The following is a 16,792-nucleotide window of genomic DNA, read 5'->3' as shown; positions in this document are numbered from 1 at the left end:
TTCTGCACTAGTTGATGAATTGCACCTGTAAGCCTCCCCCAATTAAGAACTATTACATATCTTATATATAATGTATGGCACTGGTCCTTTTACTTATAAGTTACTATGCTAGGCATCACAAAAAATGAAGAGTCCTTTATAGATGTCTTCACTAGATTACAATTTTTGAGATGACCTATATATTTTTTCAAGACTCTAGAAGAGTTTTTTGGAAAATAAATTGCATTTCATGCTGAAGATATTTCCCATATGTTTACTGTGAATTGAATTAATTTTAATTACTTACATTTTTTTCTCAAGCCTTAATTTCTCTATCACTCATAAACACATATTTTTAGCAATCTGACTTTAAGAATGTTCTATTTTATAATGGGATTTTAGAGTTACATTTTAGAAGTAGATAAAATTTTGGCAGTGTATCCTAACCATTTAGAAAGCCTTTCAAATCATATTTAACATTCAAAAGTAAAAGAACTGCTAATTTTTTAAAAAGCACAGTTTAATAATGGTTAAATCTTTTTTTAATAATTGACTTTTTTTAAAGATTTATTTATTTAATTATTTATACAAGCACTGGGTACCGTCAGAAGCGCGGGAGGGTGAGAGAATTCACCAGAGCCAGAGCGGGGAGCACAGCAGGCAGAGGGACCGAAACACACTGCTGAGGGGAGCAGCGGGCGGCAGGAGAGGTCTGCGCGCCATGTGGGACCCTCCTCCGGTGGCTAGGGAGCAGCTGGGGATCGAACTGGCTCTGCAGAGGCTGCGGGCAGCTTCGCAACCCAGTACTCAACCGCTGCGCCATCGGGGAGGCCCAATAATGGTTAAATCTTAAGATAAATTATCTTCCAATGATATATTGAGGTGTACAAATTTCAACATAATGAAATTATGAATTTTATTGCTTATATACGTTTCTGATTTAGTATTTCTCCTCTACTTCCTTATTTTAGGGTGCAACTCAGCTGGATTATTAGAATAGAGTCTAACTGGTTTTGTGGGTGCTAATTTCTCTTTCACTGGTCTTTCCTTCAAGTTTTCTCCATGACTATTCAACAATCACTCAGACTTACCAGACATATCTGATCCTATCACTCTTCTCTTGTAACCTTTCTTTAGAAACTCTTCAATGAGAAATGTCCTCATTTCTTAGAAAGATATACTTTTGCCCTAATAGTCCAATACTTTTCTGAACCTGAGGTTTTTATTATGTAAGCTACTTCTAGTTAGGTATTTCTTACTTATTACTGGATCGTTTATCTTTGACTTAGGCAAATTTGTTCTCAACTAGCAGAAGGGTTGGCCATGAATTTACTATAAAGACAATATATGGAGGACGCATGATATTTACTGGGTAGTTTTATAATATGCTTAAATATGTAAATGATAGCTAGTCTGTAATACATTTAATAAACCTCCAGAAATCTTTTAAGGCTGTCTTAAAACTTGCAGATGTGTTTATATATCTGTTTGCTCACTCGCAAGCAAATGGAAGTTATAACCTGTTTGGGTATCATTTCCCAAATTTCCCATTTGTGTAATAAGCAAAGTGAGGGACTATAGAAATTCTAAGGTTACTTCCGGTTTGGTAATGTTTCTTGTAGAGAGTTACATATATATATCCCTGTAGAGATGTGTGTATTTTATAAGTACACATATAAACATAAAGCTAATATGGCTTATGGAAAATAGCAAAGACCGTTTTCTACAGTCTTTGGGAGTAAGGTCATAAATCACAGGTTGGTAATCATTTCAAGACAGCATTAATTGTGTTGCCTCTTTTAGCAAGCCTAATACAGTTTGCCAAGGGAATTATATGGATTATAATACCACTGAACTTCAAATCTAAAAATTATTTCACATCTTCCTACAGAATTTGCTTATCTGTCTATTATGACTTATTATAAATATTCTGCCTTGCTAGATTTTGTTTTATTAATCAGGAACTTGGATGGTACATGCCATCCAAGTTTAAAGAAAAGGAATATTCTAATTACCTAATTACCTACTTGTTTTGATTTCTAGCATAATTTTGATCAATGATAATATTCTGCATAATTTCCATCAGCTGGAATCTATATAGACTTTCTTTGTTTCTTCACATGTCATCTAATTTTGTAATGTTCTCTTGTGTTAAAAAAAAAGCAAAACATTTATTTAGTGATTGTTTACATGGTCCATACATCAAAATGGTCATCTTAATTTCAGTTACCATACTTTTAATTAACAATTATATTTAATAATTTCAAATATTCTATGATACTTTTATAATTCCTAATATCCTGACCAAATTACAAATTTGATTTATATCTATTGAACTTGATAGGCAAAATGATTTTAGAATTGTTTTTGATGATTTCTGTAGTTGTTTAGTTTCTGGTTTTTAGTGGTTTTGTTGCTTCTTGGTAACTTTATATATTGTATGTCTAGTTGTATTTAATCATGTGGGGCTTACTGGATTGAAAACCGTTAGAAGCAGTTGGCGGCCTAGCAGACTGCTACCTTTCGACAGCGAAAATGCTAACATCCTTTTACTAGGCACTTGGGAGCATTATCAAAACTACACAATCTTAATCCATTTTTTTGTTTTCTTTGAATCAAAAATATTGACATTTGTATCATGATGATTTTGTATAGTTAATGGAAAACTTCTTGACTATGAAGACAAGCAATGGGAAGAATCTTCTATAACTTGTCAACAGTAGTTATTTTAATTCAAATATCTCTCATTTGGTTAGCTCAGTTAGAGAATATCATAATAACATTAATGAGTATACAAATATGAATACCTAGATGACTATTTAAACTCTACCTATTTGAAATCAGAAGGTGCATTCCATATGTGCTAATTCTATTGTATCATGGATTTTCTGTTTATTTCCATGTTAGCAAAGTTTATAAGTCATTGTAGTCTATATTTTGTTATGAAATTGTTTTAACTTTCTATCTTCAGTAATCATCCAAATTTCCTATTCAACATCTCCCACGACCAAAAATTTTATATATCTACCATAAGATTCCTTTTTTATGACCCAAGTGTAGCCTCCAACTTCACTGTCTTCTCAACATTTCCCAGAATATATTGTATTCTTCCCAGGATAATTCTAAACCTTAACACTGCAAAACTTTCATCTCTTTCATTAAAAAAAAAATAGAGTAGTTTGTGTTCTTTAAGAACTACATCATTGTTTTCCTTATTTGCCTGTCTCAATCCAGATAAACTTTTTCAACCTCAAACTTATGTAACAATTGCACTATCATTTGTCTTGTACTTATTTAAATTGCTATAAGTGTATATAATATCTTCCAGTAAGACAGTATGATTTTTCAAGGAAATAAGCTTGTCATATATTTTTGTAGGTCTTATATGGTACACTATACATAACAAAATCTCCCTGAGCATTCACTTAAATAGAAATAATTATGCTATGAGGAGAATCAACAGAATAACTAAGAGTCTAAATCAGATGATATTGAAAATGCCTATGAAAATGATTCACATTGATATAGTTACCTTGAATAAAAATTAATGACTAACAGCTACAATAAATTTCCCTTATTTTGATGATGGAAATTCTAATGTATTAAAGTAACTTTCATTGCCAAAATATAAGGATAAATCCTGTGAGAGTTCCCAAATACTTTCTATGTTTATAACTAATTCAAAGTACTTTAGAATTATATTTCATCACTAAGTACTTACTGTACTTGTAGTTGTTTTTATGGAAGAAGTTGGCAGCGTTGTAGGCCAAGGAAACACATGAATTATGACTGTTGTAGTGGCTGACAGCTGACTAGCTTTATTCCCACCTAATTCATCAGTAACTTCAATAAGTAGCTGGAAAGTCATGGGATCTTGAATCCCTTGAAATACATTAAGTTGGATATTCTGAGTGATGGCCAAAGAAGGAGGATCAACACTTAGTCTCCAAAGCGTGAATTGATTATTTGTATTTCCTGAGAATGATGAGGTAATAAAACAGAAATAAAACTATGTTGTATATTATATTATTTCTATCATCTTTTTTCAGGCTCTTCCTTAAAAATGTTTCATGATTATATGCTTCCAACAGTTATAAAATATCTCACATGGGTATCTTGTAAAATAGCAAAGAATTGACTTATTTGAAATCGGACATCTTACCTCCTACAATTGAATAGCTTAGTTGTTCCTGTGGAGAATCTTTGTCTGAACAGTTGAGCTGAATAAAAGGAATCTTAATAGTCGAATAAATCTGAGTTTCCAAATGTGCTGGATTGCATACAGGAGGTTCATCATTCACATTCTATAATCCAAGAATAATACCTATTTTAGATTATATCCTAAGAATCTTATCAGATCTAATCACTTTCTTGTTTAATTTCTATTACTCATTTTTACCTTCACAATATTGCTTAAACATACTTCTATAATTAATTTTAATTATATTGCTATAGCATTGGAAGAATATTAATTTTGATTTCATCATTAAAACTTTATGAACAAATAATTAATTTTCATTTAATATATGCCTATTTTCTATGAAATCTCACTAGGACAGGTACTTAAAATATTCAGGAGTTTATTCAATTTTAAAACAAGATTGGAAACTTCTCTAATCATGCCCCTTTTATCAAGAAGATATATGAGATTAAGTCTCCCCTTGAACAATTCCTCAGAGGTGGTACTCATTATAGGACAGCTTTATTGCTAAATATATTCAGTTTTATTGATTGCAAGTATTTTTGCCCTCAAATTCAGTCTGTACTTCCTAGTTTTTATTCTTAAGAAACTCAAATTCTTTTGGTACATAAGACATGTAGTAGATTCCAGCAGTTAGATTGGAAAAGGAGCTATATTTTCTCTGGGAATGTTTGAATTCTAAAGTGTTCTATCCTATTCAAGGCTAGAAAGTGTTTGATCAGCTACTTGACACCACCCCCTTCTCTTTCTCATCTGTAACAGATGTTGCTAATCTATTCACTCTCCTGAAGATTATAAACATAGTCTCAGATATATTATCAAAGTAGTACTCGGTGAAGAAACTATCAATTTATCAAAATATAAAGTGAAATGAAACCAAATTATGTCCTTCATTTAGTAAAATGAAATGCCTGTTCCACTCACGCTTTCCTTCCTCTTAGTAATATTTCTTGAACATCCTGGAGTCCTTCACTTTGAATACTCATTTCCTTAGAAGCCACCTGAGAATCAGAGGAATTCTAGTCTTTTTTTTTTTCTTCCAGTCCAATGCAGTGCATCTTGGTTTGTTGGGTTATGCCGTGAGACCATAAAAGGGTACTTTTTAATATGCAAGTCCTATTAAACTGGTTAAGTACTGATACATTTAAAATTTAAGATCTGATACTATATTTCCATAAAAATAAATCATCATTAGTCTCCCTATTTCCCTGCAAGCATAATACAAAAAAAGGAGATAGCAGTATATATACTTCCACAATTTTTTTTAAGATTTATTTATTTATTTATACAAGCACTGGGTACAGTCAGAAGCACGGGAGGGTGAGAGAATTTATCAGAGCCAGAGCGGGGAACAGAACAGGCAGATCAACTGAAGTACACTGCTGAGGGGAGCAGCAGGCACGGCAGGAGAGGTCTGTCGCGCCATGTGGGATCCTCACTGGAGGCCGGGGATGGAACCCGTGCTGCAGAGGCTGTGGCAGCTTCACAGCCCAGGGCTCAACCGCTGGGCCACCAGGGGAGGCCCATACTTCCACAGTTTTTGACAACTACTTTAGCAATAAATAATCACTACAACTAATATTCGTTGAATGCACAGTATATGCTAGTATAGTCTAATATCCCTAGGTTGGACTAAAATGGACTCAGAAGAGATTATCTGTTTTGCTTGTGGGAAGATAATATGAAAATTACACAAGAAAGATGAACCCATAGGGTCCCATGACTTGGGTATAAAGTGTAACACTGTAACATATCAGAGACTAGGAGGCATCACACCTTCCTGCATGTGACTATGCAAGTGCCTCTCTTTTTTCTTTCTCCTTTTCCTAGTAAATCTGTCCTTTTAAAATGTACAAAAAACACCCCCGATGTCAGAAACCAACACAGTTTGCATCAGAAGGGACACTGAAGAGATTCAACTCCAATTCACCAAATGGTAGGTGGAGAGAGATACCTGGAAGCTGTAGTCCAGAGCAGAAGACTAAGGTGCAAACATCAGAGCTGCTGCCATATTGTTGGTATCCCTGGAAGTGAGATAGTGCAGTGTGGGGGGGGGGAGCACACGCTTGACTAAGGGGAGATATGTGCAGAGGGTCTGGGGTGTGAACATCAGTCCAGGTCTTCAGTTAAAAGAACAAGGATAGTACGTAGGATTGCAATCCCTCCTCTCCTCCCCTCTTTCTCCCCACTGTAAAGACTGCAGAGACTTGGGTATGGAACCCCAGAGAGGTGGTCAGCTGATCGTGCCACAAATATGAGTCAGCCCTCTCATCAGTAACTGTACTCCTACACGCCCCTCCATACCTCCTGACTCAGCAGCTGAATATCACAGATCCCTGAAGTACAATATAAGTAATCCTAGAAAACCCAGCATCTAAAATAATATAAAGTGTAGAAAAATTGAAAAAAAAAATGTGACCTGCTGGAAAAGTAGAATTTCTGCAGAAATCCAATTTTCTGATAAGGGCACTTAAAAAACATAGCAAACTCAAGAGGAATAAAATGGGCAGATGGAAAAATATAACACATGGCACCTTGAATTCTCAAGGGAATATGTTACTATAAGGAGAGAAAATCTTTCCAGAATCCTAACACAAAGACATGGAAGATCCTTTCTTCCTATCAGATACAGAATTCAAAATAACAGTAATAATTTAAAAGAAATGGAAGACAGCACAGAAAAGCACTTCAAAGATATGAAAGAAAACACAGAAAATAAATGAATTTTGAAAAATAGAATCAATGAACAGAAGATAGAAATTGAAGACTTCAAATAAAAAAGCAATAGAATGTAGGGCATAAAAGGATCAATAGAGGAGATAAAAATTTGGGAGAATTATATGGAAGAAGAATAGAGCAAGTGGAAGATTCAACTAGTGACCTCAAAAATGATAATGTACAAATAAACCAGATGGAAGAAGAAAAATGAAATATGAAGAAAAAATTAAGAAACACTTCAAGAATTATCCAATCCCATTAGAAAAGGAAATACAAGCTATATGGGTATTCTGGAAGGGGAAGATCAGAAGGGAACAGAAATTTTATCAAGTATCTTCACTGAGCACAATGTTATTGAACCTAGACTCAAACACATAAGAAATTAGGGAAAACTCTAATATGTGGAGACTGAACAGCACACTACTGAACAATTATTGGGCTAATGGAGAAAATCAAGGAAGAAATTTAAAAAATATCTGTTGAAAACAAAAATGAAGACACTACTGAGATCTGTGGGTCATAGCAAAAGCTGTATTAGTAATATAGGCCCTCATCAAGAACAGGAAAGAGCTCACATATGCTAACCACTCACTTTAAGGAACTTGAAAAACAAGAACAAATAAAACCAAGGAGAATAGAAGTAAGGAAAAAAAATTAGAGCAGAAATAAATGAAATTGAAATCTATATTTGCAAATGTAAATGAAACAATAAGCTGGTTATTTGAAAAGTTAAAAAGAAAAAAAAAATCTCTACCTAGACTCACAAAAAAAGGGGAGACAATTCCTATAAACAGAATAAGAAATAAAAAAATAAGAAATAAAAGAGAAGTTACATCAGTTGACTCAGAAATATGGAGGATCAGAAGAGATTACTAAAAACATTTGTATGCTAGTAATTTGAGTAACCAAGAAGTAGTAGGCAAATCCTTAGACATATGCAGCCTTCTGAGGATGAATCAGGAGTAAACAGGAGGACACATTCATGTTTTAAATGATGGCTCATTTATACAAATATTAAAACATGCCAGTTCTAAGAAGCTATGTCTTTGTCTGTTTTATAACTTCTTCATATTTGCCTGAAATTTTAAACAAAATTTCCAATAGGTTTCCCTTGCTAATAAAATGTTACTTTTAATTATCCAAACATATTTTGAACATTTTAAATGAAATATTTGCTATAAAACGCAATATGCTTTAAATAGAAATACGGTTACATTCCTCTATGAAAATAAAGTTCATTGCCAGTACTCTACCTAAATTTTCATTTTTTCTATCTTTTTCCATTTTAGTGGAAAATATAATGCAGATGTATAACTGATATGGCATAAATGGGCTGTGCTTAAGAATTCAATATAAACTTGGAACCTTTAGCTTTTTCTTCTATATTTCTACAACTTCTACAGATGGCATCTTTTTTTAAAGATTTATTTATGCATACAAGAACTGGGGTACAGGCTAGAGGTGTGGGAGGGTGAGAGGATTTACCAGAGACAGAATGGGAAGCAGAACAGGCAGATTGAAAACATTGCTGAGGGGAGAAGCAGGTGAGACAGAAGAGGTCTGCTGCCCCACGTGGGTAGCTCCCTGGCTGGCGGGGATCGAACTGGTGCTACAGAGGCTAAGGACAGCTTCACAGAGCTGTGCTTAACCCCTTGCGCCACAGGGAGGCCCTATAGATGGCATCTTGACATAGCTCAGTGCATCATTCTGAGACTCCTGTTTATTATGCAAGCTGAGCAAAAAGACCACACAAGAGTTGTTTAATAGGTACCAAAGGAAAAGGAGAAGTCTTATGTGAATTTTAGGTTTTATTTCATATCACTGGAAGATTTCATTTAAGTAAAAGTGACACCAAAAAAAGGGAACTTCAAGTGTTTAAGGATGGCAAACCGTAGTTTTGTTACTATTCTTGGGAATGCATCACCTTTGAATAGAAAAGCCAGATTCAATATTCATGAATCATTTTCAATGGTAAGGTCTTCCTAATCTGACATCTCATTTTTATTTTATTTAATTGTTCTTCTTCTTAATTATTTTTATCTTTCTTATTTGGTGGTCTTTTCCTTTAAGATTTTAATATGATCCTAGAGGCGTTTGGATGTTTGTGTGTGACATTTGACTGAGATGGTGTGAGGCCACCTAGGGGTGTTATAAGACAAGTGGTAGCTTCAGCATTGTACAGTTTTAATCTGTTGCAGTTGGTACAGAATGTTGAGGAATGATGAAAATTGTTGCCTTGGGAAAGCACAAAAGAAACCTGGAAAAGCATTTTAGCTCAGGAGCTACAAACCCAATGTGTATAAATTTTATTTTGAAGCTGTCTAGAAACAAATGCAACCAATTATAACTACCATATTCCCAGATAACCAAGAAGCAGAATTTTACATCCTTGCCTAAGTCAGAGGCCCTCTTCTCTGTCCTGACCCCAGAGAGGAATGAAATTAGAAATGACCAGACCATTAGAAATCACTGCTGACATAGCAAAATTTACTTTTATAAATGCAGCAAAATAAATCAGTTCACTAAGTCAATGCTGCATATTTGACTGTATTATTTTCAGAGAAAAATAGCAGAGTGCAAATTATTAGTGCTGAGTCAAAGTTACCTTGAGTTTACATTGTTAGTACAAAAAAGAATATGTCAAGGAAGTTACATAACAACTAACAACATTGCATTTTGTTTATGTGAAGTCTGTATTTAAATAACTTATTTTTCTCCATTGTTGTTCTTAAGCATTGTATGTAGCTGTGATGTAACACCACCAATACACTGGGGGATCATCATATTTGCACAGGACCCAAAGAGTAAGAAGCTTGGTATTAATATATGCACAGGGTGGATGGTTAGAATAGGCTTGAGACTATATAAGACAGGGTTTGCTTAATCATTTGGAAATAATAGTAAAAATATATATATATCATTATATTTAAACATGAAATTTATGCTAATTATAATTTATCTTACTATTGAATTCTGTTCCACCTTACTGATTTTACAAATTAAATAAATAATTTCCCCAATACAGAAACTATGGTGTCTCTGGTCTCTCTATAGATGCGGGACTCCTTACAACTTAAACAGCATAAATTTGCCACCATCCTACAGCTTTATTTGAAAGAAAATAGAAACACCCAAATGAGACAGAAACCAGTAAAAGTAACGATCTCTCTCTCTAACTATTTTTTCTTTTTTTGCAAATAATAAGATGAGGTTTGCTAAGAGAATGAGAAATGGTACTTGAAATCAAACTTTCCTCTTTAATTCAGTCATATTTTTTTTTTTGAAATTACGATAAAAGACTGGACTCTATCCATTAACTGGTATAGTGGGATTTAAAAGTCATTCCTTTATAATGTTTTTCTTCATTGTTTATGGGATCAATTTTCCATATGGTATTTGTAGTTCTTACAGGAAAGTTTGTATTTTTGGCTTTCTCTCTTGTAAAACACATGTTCTTGAGTTCTTGGAATCTGATTGAACATCCTCTGTCTCAGAGGATGCCCAAAAGACTGTTTTTATATTATCTCTGGGGTTTACACACACACACACACAGCCTCCAACCAGAGTCTAGACTTTAGTTACTATAACTTAGGAGAACTTTTTAGTTGTGTGTGGGCATAGGCATAATTTTTCCTTTGTGTTTTTTTCCACACATATCCTTTAAGCCAAAATAACATTAAAAAGTAAAAATATTGCTTCCCACCCATGCTTTCATCATGTTAAGATTTGTTACACTATAACAAGAAAAATAGTTGTATTAAATAACAACAGCATTAAAAATAGAAGCAAACTTATATTCAGGTTCAAACAAATAATGAAAATAAAAACCAAAACCCCTTAGGCTTTATTTCTTGTTTTAGCCAAAGAAGAAAAAGAGAAAAGTCAGAAAAAAAGCTCTTGTGTGGGTATATGTATCCAACATTGTTGTCATCCTAATGTTCATTCTCATGAGAAATCTTGGTTTCCATAGTGAGTGCAATTGTATGTCTGACACACTGCACTAATATAAGATGGTATGAATGTTGACAGTCTATACAGAAAGCAAAGTGGCACTGAAGCCAACATAAAGAGTATCTACTAAATCATAATCTGGAATTTCCTTTGTTACAGTCTGGCAAATTTCCCATTATCGAACTAGAGTAAAAATAGTAGTACTACTGGGGATTATCCAATATTAACTTGTCCAAATTTTTCCACTCTTCTTAGACTTCAAATACTATTTGTCCCTTCATTTTCAGTACACCATTCTCTCTATATTAATGAAGTAATCAAGGACATTCAAGATTAAGTCCCTAAATTTTTATCCTTTGTACTGTCAACTTGGTCAGGACTCTGTTATATAAGAGAAAATGATTGTGGTTAATCTCTGAAGGATCATCTTTTTCACTCCCTCCCACACACCAGTTCTTTCCATAGAACACAAATCATTTACCTTTCTAGCTGGAAATGACATGTCTTCTCATTTTTTTAATTTTAGGAGTCATTTGTACATAGTGGAGAGCATAACTTTATTAGCTGTCTTTTGTAAAAAAATTTTCCCCAATCTTCAATATTCTTTACAGAGAAAATGTACTGAACTTTGATAGAGTCTAGTTTCTCTACTATTATCAATTATTTTGCACTTGAATTTTGTGTTTTATATTGTATTTATGTTCTATGTTACCTAGATTTTCTTCCATGTTTTCTACTAGGAATTTTACATTTTAGAGTTTTACATTAAGATCTATGATCCAGTTTGAGTTAATTTTCATGAAAGGTGTGTGTCTACATTTATTTTTCTATCTAAGTGTCCAGTTATTCTACCAACATTTGTTGAAAAGGATCTCTTTGTTGAATTGCCTTTTAATCCTTTATCACAGATCAGTTCATACTATTGATATTGAGGTGGGTATATTTCTGAGCTCTTTATTCCGTTCTGTTGACCTCTTTAATTTTTCACCAATAGCACACTCTCTTATTTAATTTATAGTGAGTATATAACTATACAGTTAGTATAGCTAAGAAAATTTAGCTTTATACTAAGTCTTGAAGTTGGGTAGTCTCTTCTCCATCTTTGGTCTTTGCTGTTCTTTGTGTTTACTACTCTAAGTCTTTTACTTCTCCACATAAATTAGTGATTTAGAATCACTTTGTCAATATCAATAAAATGTCATGCTGGTATTTTACTTAAGATTAGTTGAATTTGTAGATCAAGTTGGGAAGAACTGATATCTTGAGAATATTAGTCTTCTAACCAAAGCATTTTGTTTGTGTATTTTAATTCAAATAAAGTGGTAGACTACTAGTCCTTTGGTAAAGGGTAAACTATGGTAATAACACATGAAAGGGGTACCCTCTTTTCCAAAAATACAAACGATGATGTAAACCAACATTACCTCAAATTAAAAAAGAAAGAAAAGGCAAATAATTTCACCAGAAAAATCCCTAAAAGTAATTTCTAAATTGTCATAATTGTCATCCTGAATACTATGATAGATAAATTTAAAAAATCTATTAACACTGAAAGTGTGTATCTAATAGGTTAAGTTGTTCACTAATATCTATGTAATTTGGCACATCACTGTACTTAAATTTCTTGTTTTATTTTTAATATCATTTATTTTTTATGTACATTAGTGATTTATGTTCTAAGAAACATAACTTTCCCAAGTTATGAAAAAATAATTTGGTCCATGAAAGATTAATTTGAGACCTACTATGTACTATTACTTCTCAACATTTCAAAGTTTCATAATATTTTAGTCTACTGATGATTCTAAGAATTTCAGCAGAGGATAAAATAAAATAACTTATATTATTGATTCCATATTATATGTATACCTATCTATCTATTTTCTACCTACCCGTCATCTATCTATCTAGCATAGATTTTCGTTTAGTTCTAAATGTGTTACTGAATTCTGATCAAATTTTCCAACTAGCTTGACCAAAAGTGTATCATATTATCTATGTAAATTCATGTAATATTGTATTAGACACTGTATAAAACTATTCGATGAAAGTTGGGTAAAACTCAAAGCAGTTATATCAATAGCCAAAGCAATGATGAATCTAAATTTTACTTTGTATTTACTATGTCCCTAACACTCTGCTGGATATATTTTTCATTAAAACTTCACTAAAACCTTTGCTGAGAGTAGTATTATCAGTACAAGTTATTTGTGAGGAACCTGAGACCCAGAGTTAAATATTTCTCTTCAGCCATATAGTCCATAAATGGTGGACTTTTGCCAGGTTTCAGAATGTTTGTGCCAATTTCTAATTAAATGCTTTTTTCCAAAAATAGAAACTGACTAAGACCATATATGTGATTGTTATGAATTGATTGTGCTGCAAAAGATATGTTCTAGTGTTATACCTCAATATCTGTGAATCTGATATTTTTTGGCAATAGAGTCTTTACAGATCTAATTCAGGTAAATGAAGTCATTTTGGAGTAGAGTGGGTTCTTAATACAATAAGGGGTTCTTCTAAGGAAAGAAGAGACAAAAAGATACTGTATGATGACAAGGACAGAAATGCTGGTGATTGCAGCCACAAATTAAGGCTAAGAACTGATTTTAATAGCAGAAGATAAGAGAAAGTGATAGATACATTACCCACCAGAGTATTCAGAGAGAACATAGTTCTGCCAGCACCTTGATTTTAAACTTCTAGTTGAAACTATGAGACAACATATTTCTGTTGTTTTAAACACTCAGTTTGCAGTACTTTGCAGTTGTAGAAAACTAATAAATAATTAAATTCTGTATTGAAGTTAAATAGATTCACATATTTCTCATATTTGCAGATGTGTTTATGGATTATTAGGAAATGATTGATAAAAAATATAGATCTCTAAATTACAATATAATTTAAAACTATTTTCAAGTTAATGTATATAAAATAATAAAACATTAATTCCTATTCAGGGAGTAAATGTACATGTGTTCACTAAAAATGTGTTGTATATGTTTATTTGCTATCAATTTTACTCTAAATTGACAAAATATTTTGCATTTCTAGTTAATATCATATTGTATGAAGTAAATGCTGTGATTTATTTACCCTTATTTGACAACTAATTTATTTAAATTATTTAAAATTTTCAAGGTAGGGAATCCCATTTGATGCTTATTTTTATGTCTTTTATTATTTTTGTTTATATGCATTATCAAATTCTCTCTATAGATACAGACATAGACATATCATTTAGATATATCCTAAGCTTAGTAAACAGAAATAAAAGATACATAATAGGGCCTCTCCTGGTGGCGCAGCAGTTGAGCGCTGGGCTGAGAAGCTGCCTGCAGCCTCTGCAGCACTGGTTCGATCCCCGGCCACCAGCTAGGGTCCCACATGGTGCACAGACTTCTCCTGCCGCCCGCTGCTCCCCTCAGCAGTGTATTTTTTCATCAGTTTGCCTGTTCTGTTCCCCTCTCTTGCTCTGGTGAATTCTCTCACCCTCCTGTGCTGACTGTACCCAGTGCTTGTATAAATAAATAAAGAAATCTTAAAAAAAAAAAGTTAAATATGTTTTTTTAAAAAAAGATATATAATAAAAAATGCTACCCTCAAGGACTTAAGACATAATAAAATAAAAAAAATATAATGTAAACCAGAAAGATCTAAGTGATAAAATGTACATATTAAAACCATTGGAACATTAAGAAAAGAACAGTTAATTTCCATTTCAGATATCTACTAGAATTGTGGTGGGTGAGATGGGTAATTTTAAGTGTCAGCTTAACTGGATCATGGAAAACCCAGATACTTGGTTAAACTTTATTTTTGGGTGGGATTGACAGGACATTTCTGGATGATACTGGTATTTGAATAAGTAATCTGAGTGAAACAAATTCCCTCTGCAATATGGGTGGCCTTCATCCAATGCGCAGAGTTCCAGAGTAGAACAAAAGAGAAGGAAGAGAGAATTTGCTTTCTTTGCCTGACTGCTGAGCTGGGACATTGGTCTTTTCCTACAGTTAGACTAGGACTAATACGAAGGATACTTCTGCCCAGATATTCAGACTCAGAGTGGGACTAAACCTCCAGCTTTCCTGAGTGTCCAACTTGCAAAGGGCAAACCATGGGACTTCATTCTCCATAATCATGTGAAATAATAGTAACTATCTTTAGAACAAAAGATAGGTAGAGAGATAGTTACTAAAGATAGGTAGATATATATATATATAGGTAGATATATATATGTGTGTGTATATATATGTGTATATATATGTGTGTGTGTATATATATATATATATATATATATATATATATATATATTCTTTGGAGAACTCTGACTAATGCAGTGGGATTCTTTTTCTTTTGTTTCTTTCAGTTTACATTCTTTTAAATTTTTTTAGAGTGTGATTTCACACATTTTATAAATAAAATGTGTAGTAGGTTAGTTCTTTATGCTATATTTTAAAATTCTTTAAGCTAGTCCATATTTGGTACATGAAAGAAATTGATTTACAGTTTCAGTTTTATAATATATAAACAATTCAAGAAAACATGCATTTTAAAATATGCAAATGTAGTGACTTTTTGCTGCAGCTTTAGTTCATAATCTGCAAAAAATAAGAATGTTCAAAGTGCTTATCAGTCACATTTAAGTGGTTACTGGCCTTTGTTTTGATGAGTAAAAGATGGAAATCCAATCTTAATCAAATATGCAGAATCAATAGAGTAACAATTTCCATCACTTTCTTCTCCATGTGAAAATGATTGTAATTTGTTCATTTACTAGAAACATCAAGGTGCTTACTGTGAGCCAATTAGTACTTTATAAATATTCACTTTTGAAAAACTCATCTCTACCTTCTGGAGTAGACACTATTATTACTGCCATTTTATAAAGGTAGAAAAATATAAAAGAGGTTCAAACACTTGCCCAAGGTCACAGACATATTATTTAGTAAAACTGAGGTTCATATCCAGGCCATCTGGCTAAAGAGTCTTTGCTCTTAAACACCATGCAATGGCATAAAAAACATTTGGCAACACCATCATCTCTGACATATGTTAGTATCACTGCCTTGTATGGTTACCAGTCAGATTAAAATAGGTAGACAGAGAGATCGATCCAGTATCCATTTATTTAAAATGGATAAAAAGCTCTGACACTCAAATTTTAGTAATGCCTCATTATTTCAGATGGTTATTTCTGTGCTTCCTAACACCTCTCCTCTAGAAAGCCAAGTTAGTAAAATTTACCTACCAATAGGAGTTTACTTCTAAAAGTAGATAAATTTAGTATGACTATTAACGATGCTCCTACAAACAATGAGGTCTAAGAGTTTCACTACTCTTAGAATCACCCTCAGGGAAGGTCAACCATTAATTTACTAATTTATAAGTCATTGACTCTATTAATATTTTAGAGGTAAAGAAAATGGCTCATACTTTTATATGTTCAAGAAATGAACTAAGCATCTGGCTACGGAAGAGCCACCATAATCTGGTTTAGAAACAAAGGGAATGTGTTTGATAATGATTTCTTCAAAAGAATCACTAAGAGACAGTGATGATTTAGAAACTATCCTCTGAGGAAATTTATCATGCTCTTTGCAGGAGACTAAACAGCCTTAAATTTTGTATGCAAATTCTTGTCAACAAGTTCTAGATGGTGTAAGAGACATCATTATACTAGAACTTTTTTTAAACAGTAAAGAAATTCCTAGTTTGTTTTTCTTCAGATCTAGGCATGAACATTATTTGTGAATATTGATTTACTTATCTTGAGAGTTCTGGGTATAAAACTTTTGTCTCTAACTAGATAGAAGAATAGCTATGTCCTTTGTTATAGGACTGCTCACTTTCTATCATCCGTCCATGCTTACTTTCTAACTCACATAAGCCACAATAAACTAACAACTGATTGATGCCACTGAGGTCATAGTCACTTGAAAG

At 32.9% G+C, this 16,792-nt stretch overlaps 1 protein-coding gene across 1 annotated transcript in view; it reads right to left on the bottom strand.

The window, feature by feature from the left end:
- LOC311168907 (cadherin-related family member 4-like) overlaps nt 1-16,792 on the bottom strand; it is a gene marked incomplete at both ends in the record, with an annotated part of 76,873 nt that overhangs the window by 9,281 nt on the left and 50,800 nt on the right. The window contains 2 exons of the mRNA XM_084230611.1: nt 3,701-3,954; nt 4,142-4,283. Of these exons, the coding sequence (XP_084086737.1) occupies nt 3,701-3,954; nt 4,142-4,283 (396 nt within the window). The remainder of the gene's footprint in view (nt 1-3,700; nt 3,955-4,141; nt 4,284-16,792) is intronic.

This window comes from Talpa europaea (genome assembly GCF_964194135.1).
Source record: "Talpa europaea genome assembly, chromosome: 3".
In the NCBI taxonomy this organism is placed as follows: Eukaryota; Metazoa; Chordata; class Mammalia; order Eulipotyphla; family Talpidae; genus Talpa; species Talpa europaea.
The sequence above is the reverse complement of the archived record's forward strand: the minus strand, read 5'-3'. Positions and strand labels throughout refer to the sequence as shown.